The 10669-nt window shown below is 37.2% G+C and overlaps 1 protein-coding gene across 3 annotated transcripts in view; it reads left to right on the plus strand.

Moving 5' to 3' along the window:
* LOC109837842 (DNA-directed primase/polymerase protein) overlaps positions 1-8754 on the plus strand; it is a 48494-nt gene extending 39740 nt beyond the window's left edge. Inside the window, exons 13-17 of one of the 3 annotated variants that reach the window (XR_002246472.1) lie at positions 3286-3393; positions 5607-5672; positions 5780-5871; positions 5955-6045; positions 8425-8754. Coding sequence is in view for 2 of the 3 variants with exons in the window: in XM_020406207.1 (XP_020261796.1) it covers positions 3286-3393; positions 5607-5672; positions 5780-6045; positions 8425-8505 (521 nt within the window). In the remaining variant the exon portion in view is untranslated. Of the gene's footprint in view, positions 1-3285; positions 3394-5606; positions 5673-5779; positions 6046-8091; positions 8175-8424 lie in introns of all 3 variants that reach the window. The other 2 variants (XM_020406208.1, XM_020406207.1) reach the window with 2 other exon arrangements.

The raw sequence follows: 10669 nt of genomic DNA on the forward strand, positions 1-10669 counted from the left end.
ATATTTTATCCAGACTTGGAGACAAATCCTGAACAAAACAAGTACAGTAAAAAACATGAGGAACCACATGAAAAGATTTTTTGTCAGGATAAAGGCAGGTGAATGGTATTGTACTATTAAGAACAGGATAGGGCCTCCTATTGATCATGAAACATGCACTGAGAACAGCATTAGACCACAAATACTTTGGAACATGTATATGTATCATTAGGGTTCTAGCAACATCTAAAATGTGTCTATGCTTCCTTTCAGCAACCCTATTTTGTTGTGAAGTGTGAGAACATGAAGTTTGATGGATAATACCACTATTTGCACAAAAACAAGAGATGTCATTTTTCATGTATTCCAACGTATTATCGGTACGAAGGATACGAATAGAGGTGAAAAATTGGTTTTTGATTTCTTTATAAAAGATTTCAAAAACAGTCGAAACCTCAGATCTCTCTTTTAATAGATAAAGCCAAGTCATGCGAGAGAAGTCATCAATAAAGACAATAAAATATCTGTAATCTTTCACTGAAGGTAAACGATAAGGACCCCAAACATCAGAATGGGCTAACTCAAATGCAGAACTACTGCGTTTATCAATACGACTCGGATAGGTAGCACGATGGTGCTTACCCAGTTCACAAGACTCACAATCTAAAGAAGAAACAGATGATGGGATAGAAATGACAGATCTAAGCTTCAATAATGAGGGATTACCAAGACGTTGATGCCATAGTAAAGGATGATCAGATTTTTCTGCAATAAGATCAGTAACGGGCATATTATCGTCCAAATAGTACATACCTCCTGGCTCATGCCCCGAACCAATCGTCATCCCAGTTGTTAGGTCCTGAAAAACACAATAAGAAGGAAAGAATGTTACTTTACAGTTGTGTTTGGTGAACTGACTGATGGATAATGAACTGACAGGAAATTTTGGAAGATATAAGACCTTAGTAAGGGTTAGTGATGAAGTAGCATGGACTACTCCATCATCAAGAACTGGTGAGTATGTACCATCAGCAATGCGGACCGATGGAAACTTGTCAGACAGTTTTAAAAGAAACAAAATGATCCTTTATACCTATCATATGAGAAGAGGTACCATAATCTAATACACATGGCTTGTGAGGAGAGGCAATGTAGGTATCCATACCTGAAGAGGATGCATGAGTAGCAGAATGACTATTCTGAGAGGACTCGAGTTGACGCAACTGGTCATACTCAGCTTGCGAAATTTGAACAGTGGAGGGAGCAAAAGTAGTCGGAGAATCAACAGAGGTAGGTGTAACATCAGCAATTTGTGCCCATGCAGGGCGACCAAACTTCTCCCAATACTTCTCAGAGATATGATTAGTCCTCCCACAATGTCTGCACGGACGCATAGTCTTATCTGAATCAACCTGTCTCCCAAAGGTGTCATGTCCTCCCGCTGTGTCGCGGCCATGTCCTCGACCACGACCACGACCTTTGCCATGTCCGGAGAATTAGCAAACTGGTCAAGTGATGGAGCGGTCGGTGTGGGAGATGTAGTAGTCACTCCAGTAGTTACCTGAATAACTCTGGAGAATGTAGCAGTCAAGGAAGGGATATTATTACCCCCGAGTATTTAGCCCCGTATCTGAGACTGCAAAGTGGGACTCAGTCCTGACAAGAACTTGGAGACCGCAAGGTCCCGACGATATCCCAACAGAGTTGGTGCATCCGTAACAACGGGCTGATGCATCTCTAATTCATCGATTAAACTTTTTAGCTCACCAAAGTATTCAGGTACAGAGCGATCGCCCTGTTGAAGAGAGAAAAGGCGTTCATACAACTCGAACACACGGGATGCATTTTTTTCATTCATTCTGAGCACCAATGAAGATGCGCTAATTTATTCAGAGCACTAATGAAGATGTGGAAGGTTTGTGCCCAAAGTAGATAGTTGGTGCTATTTAATTTCACCGTGGTCCCCAATACAACTTTGGGGACAGAGATCTCAGCAGTAGTAGGGGTAGTAGTAGCAGCAGAAGAGATGTCAGATCCTGCCATTGTTACAGAACATGACAGTACAGTAGCAGGAGGATCACAATATTCTTGTATAAAACCCGAAGGTTTGAATAGAACCCGAAGGTTAGAATAGAAAACCCGAAAGGTTAGAATAGGAACCTCGAAAGGTTAGAGTAGGAACCCGAAGGTCATCATAGAACTCGAAGGTTAAGATCTCAACTCAGTTTTTTTTTGTTATATATATATATATATATATATATTAAATATATTATATATGGTTTTGTTTTGTTTTTTTTTTGTTTTTTAATTTCTGTACAAGCTTCCATGCCTCATCCAAACAACAGTACAACTACTCTACTCCTCTCACTTCAGAAAACAAGGGCCCGAAATAAAAAACACAGATCAAACAAAGGGCCAACATAAACAAGAAACAAAAAAATTCAAAGCAGATCTGTGCTGGCGAACACAGCAGCTTGAGAGAGGCACGACGACCTCCGATGAGACGAATTGAACTTGACAACGACGGCCGACGCCGGTCATAAGCTAACGCCGCGCGGCGTGGATTGACCGAGACCCAACTACCCCCGCCGGGCCGAAGACAGATCGACTGACCCCGACACCGACTTGAGAGCACGCCAACGACACGACTGACGGCTAAGGGCAGATCCGATTCTCCAGACGACGACACGATACATACCGACTTGTCGACGGAACGACCAGACAACGAACAGTGAATGAGCGGCAAACGACAGCGGCGGCGGCTGAGAGACGGCTGAGCGTAGAAGACGAACAGGCAGGCGCGAAGATGCAAAGCCTTCTTCGCTCAGACGATTGACGACGACGGCTAGGGTTCGGGCTACAGTAAGTTTTTTTTTTGATTTTTTTAGGGTTTGGAGAGTGACGGCTCTGATACCATGTTGAAATGGTAAATTAGAATCATATTAGGGTCTCTCCTCATGGATACATATATATAGGAGTACAAATGGGTAATAGGTTATTGGGTCTTAACCCGATAACCCAATACTTAATTCTAACACACTACATCTAACTTTCTTTTGGGTAAATGCCTGCATGAACCAAAATGAAAGTATTTAAAGCCCGCTTAAAACGATTGTTGAATACGCTCCATGCAATTTGCCTTCCTTTTCTCTGACAAATTTAGCTATTCTTGTAAATTGTTTTTACTTCCCTAGGTCCAGTTAAGCTTGCAATCAATATTTTTAGCCGCTGTAATTTACATTTTTGTAATTACCTTTTTGAGCTAATTTTATTTTCTAGCATATTGACAGTTTAGTTCAATTCCAGGAAAGATCCGGTGTTGGTACTGGTTTTCGGCATATGGTTTGATGATTTATAGTATGTCAAGAAATAGATATTGTGAGCGGATAGGAAGAGAACATAAAAGTAATCACGGTATGGACTATTTTCTTTAATCATCCAAAAATGCTAATGTTTCTTGACTTTAGACCTGGTATTATTATGATCTTGCTAAATTGTTGAAGTTATTCATGTTATGAATTGTAAGTCTTCATTTTCTTGTTTCTTTGATTATGAATATCTATATTAACACCAATATACAAAAAATGTAAAGGGGTTATTTCTATTTTGGCTGTTTAATTTTAAATTTTAAGAATGATAATCAAATTCATTGCTTATTTCAGGAGTTTTGCCTGAATCAAAACCTGATATAAGTTGCTTTAAAAGTTAATTCTAAAAATAGTTCTCTTATTTATACCACCAGAAGGGTGAGGTTTGTTGTCCTCTGCAACCAGCTTCACTCCTCATTCTCTTACAAATAAGAAAACATTAGTGGGGTCTACATACTCCTTGAATCCTTTCAGTCCATAAGAAAGCATGTCATTGCAATCCAACTAACATGGGCCCAAAGAATTTGCCATACCTAAACTGTAGGTTTGTAGTTTCATCAGAAAGCCAAACACTAGTAACTATATAACAAAAAGATTCTACAAAAAATTGCAAGGTATTGATATGTAGACCAACAATTGTTCTGGTTATAGGATAAGTAGTATAATTCCGCAATTCATTTTTCATTCAGCAAAGAGATTTGATTGTACCTGTCTTTACTGCAAACAAAATTGGGATAATATGACATCCTAGATCTGATGATATTGAATGATTTGATATGTTATTTTGTCAATACATATGTACTCAATATATTAACTATCTCATTTCTTTGGTCAAAATATCTCCTCTCTTTATTCAGGGATTTCTGATCTGTAGAATACCTGTTTGAAGGATCCAATCTAACTCTGACAATCTACGACATTTTTTAAATTACTATGAAATCACATCACTACCACTACGGACTTTGTTCTTTTCCTGTGGAGCATATGAATCACACAATTGGTTAATGATTCTTACTTTTATTTTTTTGATGTAATAAGCTAAATCTTTTCTGAGGTTTTAGTTTTTGCATGTTATGCAATCGATCTAAAAGTTAGGAGTTAGGTATTTCTCCTTATAGTTTGTTGTATCTCATCAATTTCAAAAAGAGAAGGCTGGTGGCTAAGTTGTTTTTATGGGTTTTGTTTTCCTAATCTGTAAAGTTAACTTCTCTCCAGAATATGTTTGGTGACATGACATCACTTCCGATGTTGATTTGTAAGGCACTGAGATTCTGTACTTTATCTCAGCTTGTTGAGAACTTGTTTGATCTTCTGCATCCACATCTTGTTGGCATGCTTTTTCCAGTTTGTACCCCAATGGAGTATAATTAAGATTGATAGCACATGAATAGGGTCTAAAGTCCCCTCAAAATTCAAAAAATTTTGGTTGGTTTTTTTTTTTTTTTTGTTTGGGGTTGGGGGGGATGCTTTTCTTCTCGCATGGCTCAGGCACTTGCATAGATGTCTTTAGCGCGTAGCAATTCGCTAAGTGCTAAGGTACAAATCGCCGCCCATGATAGCATGAGATGTTCAGGCATGGCATTTTTAAAATTTTGGATATTGTTGTTTTTCTTTTCATTGAGACTATTACCAACCTTTCCTTTTCTATGGTGATGAAGGTTTCTTTAAAAAAAACATAACCTGGTTACCAATTCTTATCATGTCATGATTTTCTTGAATTGAATTGACCTGCAGAAATATATCTACTTACATATGGGTGCAGTCCTTGAACTGGAACTTACATTCCAGTATGGAATGCACAAATTCTGTTTGGATGAGTAGTTTCCTAGTGCTAATAGGGTTAATAGAAAACTGTGGTGACAAATATTATACTCATTAACAGTATAATGATTTGAATGTTTGAATGCATTATTAAGAATTTTTTAGTGACATATCGTCAAAGTGCTGAGCACTATCTGACCCTAAAACAAAATCTTCCCATGATTCATTTAAATTCTCACATAAACTAGCATCAAGATAAATGTCTCTCTTTGTACCAGCGAGAATGGCAGTACATATGCAGTCCATGACCAGACAATGTTACTACCTTCCCGCATGATCATATAGCAGTACAATATCAGTAGTATAACAATTCAATAAGATATTCTAATTCCTAATTTTGTTCTACCTTTTTCCATTCTTCCTTCCCTCTTATAATTTATCTTTTTTTTTCTTTTGTACATTATATTTCTACTAGCATAACCTTGTTTGCTTGTGCAGTTATTTATGTTATTGATTTTCAAAGGGCCGGCTACTACCAGAAGTGTCATGATCCTGATTGTAAAGGTTAGTGAATTTTTATCTCATTTAATCTTCTGCAAATTTAGAGAAAAATGAAAGTACCAATTTGTTTATTGTTCCTTTAAATTTGCTGAACTAAATATTTGCATTAGGTTATCGTTCCCCCTTGCGACCATTACCATGGGATGTAATTCCCAATAGTTCAGCAACATATGATTCATCACGGGCAGAACACAACATGGAGGTTTTAAATACAAATTTAGATCTTCAACCTAGTATAGTTAACCTGGAATATCATTCACGTGATGGAGAGTGGATTATGAACAGCTGCAAGAAAGATAGCAGTTGGTGGCATGAAGCAATCAGATATGCTGACCACGTTGAAAGTTTAGGAAATGCACCTCAGTTCAGCAAATTGGTGAGTACTCATTTTTTATATTTCGTAAATGATCATTTAGATTATTCTATTTTATTGATCTTAAAAAGTTTCGCCTTTCATTTCTATTTATCTTTCTTTGTCTATCTATTTGTCTTAGATTGGCCTTCTGTATGGATATGAGACCTTTGCTGTACCAATGTTCTCTTTTTCATTTATTTCACCATTCATGATTGGAACAGTTGTCAGATTCTAAGCTCCTATTTAGTTCCAGCTATTTATTAATTATGACACCGAATTTACGGTCCTTAAGCTAAATTAGTATGTGTCTATTTATTCCTACCGGTGCAGCTCTTGTTCGTAATTGGTTAATCTCTGTTCATTGAGGTGAGCAGCACATATTAACTGGATTAGTTATGAAGTGTTGTTGAGTGTAGACTGGGATTCACAGCCTGATAGATCAGTTTAAAAGCTCCTCAGAAACTGTTGACTTGATCTTGAGGTTTCCTTTTTTTCAGAGGGCATGTATGAATTTTACAAGTGCAGCAGTAGCATGAGCTTGTTCCTGTGAACTATGATTTGATAGCTATAGTGTATGGCAACAGACAAGATAGTGTGGTTTTCAATGACTCAAAATGAGTAGCATTGTTATCGTGATGATGCCAAAGGATATTAGTAGATCAGGCATGAAGAGCCCAAGCTCTGAGTGCGGTAATAAGACGAGGGTACAAATCATGCAGAAAGAAGGACGTACAAGTACCTGCTTAACTACGATATGCATGCGTGATAAAGTATATATAGTTTCTCAAAGCGCACTGAGTTTTAGGATATCAATCTTTAACATCCTTAAGCATACATGCTTAATGACCCAGCACAAGTAGGAAGCATAAGGTTGAAAGATGAGCCTGGAGATTTACAGTTAAACTTTGAAAGTAAAGAAATTCCTTTATCTTAGTCAGATGTGAGTCTGTGGGACTCTGTATTGGAGGGAAAACATTATTACACTGGAGATTAAATGAAAACCCTACATTGGGGTAATGAATAGATAAAGGAAGGTCTATATTATCTAGTAGAATTGAAGCTTTCAGTTCTTTTCTCAGTTAAAGGACTTTGTCAGGGTTATCTCAGTACAGTTCCCTTCATCAAGGTACTCATAATGTAACAGTAAGGAAATGATGTTTAGCAAAATGACTATAGTTTCTAAATGCTTCATAAGGAAACTTCTGAAAAACAACACACGTTATTTCTCATATGGCACAAGTAATAGTGCCATCTTTCCTTATCATCTGCGCCTAACATCGGTGTAGAAGTTAATGATGTCTGCTGAAGCAAGTTTTTCCTAAAAGGTTTTTTTCTTAATGCATGTCATTTTGGTCTGAACATGGGGGTCCTAAGACATTTGTTTTAAACACTGTCTTGATCAATTTAAGCCAAAACTTTCATCAATAAAACTGCAAATTCTAACTTGAGAAAAAATCAGCTAAGAAATGCAAGCAGATCACAAGTAGAATATATAAATGTCACATGGATGAATATCATATGAGGTTCCTCTGTCACATACTAGCTAATAAAGAACAGCACCTTCATCTCACTAAAAGATATCCTCATCTTGGTAGGGTCCAATTTGTTTTATTTAGTGACTTTTAGCTTGCATCATTTTATTTTAGTTTAGTTAGGATTGAGAATTCTAGTTTTGTTTTTACTGTCTGATATACATATATATACATGCACACACATCATCGATGACGTGTTTTTTAGTTAACAAACTGAAAATCTAATAATTCTGTGAAGATGTTTCATTTGGAGTGCTTGTATATGGTGCGAAAAGAAAACCACGATCCTGATGTCCTTTCCTTTTATTGCCACCTCTCTTATCCCCACTATACCCTAGCTAAATCTTTCTATTGCTGCTACAGCACCTCTTTGCCTCATTTAACATTCTAAACCTATCTGGTTCCATTCCCTATTATTAGCACCTTCCCTTTACTTTTACAGATAAAAAATTAGTCATGTACTACTGACTGTTGATGTCATATGAGGTCAATACAACCACTTCCATTTTGAATTCTGATGCAACTGACTCTACAGATTCCCTTGTTGTGGTTGGTACCAATCGAAGCAGCTATCACGCAAAAGTACAAATTCTGGAGGGGAAAAATCGGATAGTACCGGTACATGCTTATTACTTTAGGAAAGTAACCTAATGCGACACCTAGATAATGCTACATGAAATTGACGATGCACAGAACTCTTGCTGTCAATCCGCTTGACTATGATCTCTTCATCTTTTTACCTTTACTTCCTTTTTCATTTTCCCTCTTTTCTATCCTTTTTCTTTCATATAAAGGCTTTGATCTTCATATGCACCTTTAGAATTTTGATTCAAGTGATGTACTATTCTGGTAAAAATACAAATTGCAGGAGTATGACATGGATGAAGATTGTGGGTGGTGGAGGGATGCAGTAAAGATCGCATCTCAAGTAGAAGAACAAATTACTTGACTTAATGATGGATAATGTCAGTAGCCATAAGACTTACTCCAATCGTCCCGGGTGCTCCAGGTGGCAGAATATGGTTAAGTCTGTTATCTGACAATCAAAACTGTAATTAATAGTTTACGGGAAAGAATTACCAGGAACAATATGCGCATGTATGTTGTCTACCCTAATCTAATTTTATGTAAAACTATGTATATATAAGCTGTTAAGCTTTCTGAGAAGACTAAAGATTTGAAAGCTGGGTCTGGTTCCTGAGTTACCTCTTTGCTGGAGATGTTTCAGCAGAGTAAGTAGCGATTCCCTGAGGGTCTCTCCTTTTGTTTCCCTTTGGTTTTATTCTGCATAAATTCTCTCTTATTTACTAACGAAAATAAATAAGTTATATAAGCTCTGGTTTTAGAATCATGGAGATGAATAATTATTGGCTAACAAGGCTATACTGCATCTAATTTGTGATGATAAAGTTTTCCATTCTGCTTGATCCTTTCTCCCAATCACTAGTTTAAAATTGAATTTATTTACTGAGGGAAAATAGATACAATTTTCAACTATTCGACTTATCCAAATATAAAATATTAAACATCTATGTACATACTTTATCTGATGACAAATACAGTCTGGATATTCACATCATTCTGCATTCGCACTCTGACTGCATGTCGTATACACTGTTAGAATGTATTATGCTGAATAGAGCAACTTTGAACTACTTTATGTTCGGCTAAAATACCAAATTGGTATATTTATACGAACGCATTTGCCAATTTGGTATTTAAAAAAAACTCCTGCGATAACAATACATTAAAGATGGACCTTTTTGTCAACAAGGCACGTTCTATTCGCCGGCGGTTAAAACTCAAAATCTCGTGGCTCACGTGGCATTTAAAGGGGTGACATGGATGATGATTTGGCAGTTTACTAAAGAAAAGGCGGGAAATAACCGAACAAAAAACCCCTAAATCCCCAAATCAACCCTAATTGTCAGATTGGGAAATAACCCAACAAAAAACCCTAAATCTCCAAATCAACCCTAATTGCCAGATTCCCCCTTCCCTCCTCCCCCCACCCCCTTGCCTCCCCCAAGAATCAAACTTTCTGCCCAGGAGAGAGTTCTCCCCCAAATTGGCAGTTGCGGAGAATCTCTCTAAGGGAGAGATCGTGGATGTGAGGGTGGTGGGTCTTCTCCTTTGCTGCAGTCTTCAAGTCGTGGAGGCAAAGGTAAGACATTGTAAATTTTTCCTCCCTTTTTTTATGGCGATGGAGGGTGGTGGGTCTTCATTTTTATAAACAAAATAGTCTTCATTATCTTTAGTTGATTGCATGCATACGCTCCGTGTTTACTTGCCCCTAATTTAGGGTTTTGAAGTGAAACCCAATTTTTTTTAAATTGTTCATATTTTTTTGAAATTATATTGTTTCTAATTAAGTTAATTTTAAATTTATGCAGATTGGAGTATTAATTATGGTTAAATTCCGACATTGTGGCTATTTTAATTTTAATAATCATGATTACTGCAATGGTATATGTGATGTTAGGTTCATAAACGAGGATGCGATGCCTATTGAATATCTCAAAGAAAAAATTGTAGAATTTGGCTACACGAATTTGTTCACATTGTGGTATTGTATTCCAAGCAGGGGTTTGAGCCAAGGTCTGTTGCCTCTTACTTTGGAAGACAATTTGGAACTTATGTTACAATATGCTCGTAAGGAAAGAGCAGTTGAAATATTTTCAAATCATGGGGTTGACATGGCTGAGTTGGTTGACATGGCTGAGTTGGTGGCAGATGAGAATGATGTGGAAACAACCAATGCACAAGATGAAATAGATCCAATGCAAGAGAATGAAACATTGCAAGAGCAACCAATCAAGAGCAACCAATGCAAGAGATACCCAAAAAAAGAAAGAAGCTGACACCAATTAGGGAAAAAAGTACGGATGAAGGCCAAGTGGAGGATAAAATTTAATCCAGTGATGATGATGACTCAGTGGAAGATGAGACATATAAGCTAGACCCTACAGAGGCATTTGATAATGAGATAGATGAGGATGATGAGAAAGGGTATGTTGACGAGTTCACTGACAAAGTAGAGAGTGGGAAAGTTAAACAAAAGGGTTTGAATGAGGGGAGTAGCAATGCGGCTTCAAAAGGGTTTGAATGAGGGG

This window comes from Asparagus officinalis, chromosome 4, assembly GCF_001876935.1.
Source record: "Asparagus officinalis chromosome 4, Aspof.V1, whole genome shotgun sequence".
In the NCBI taxonomy this organism is placed as follows: Eukaryota; Viridiplantae; Streptophyta; class Magnoliopsida; order Asparagales; family Asparagaceae; genus Asparagus; species Asparagus officinalis.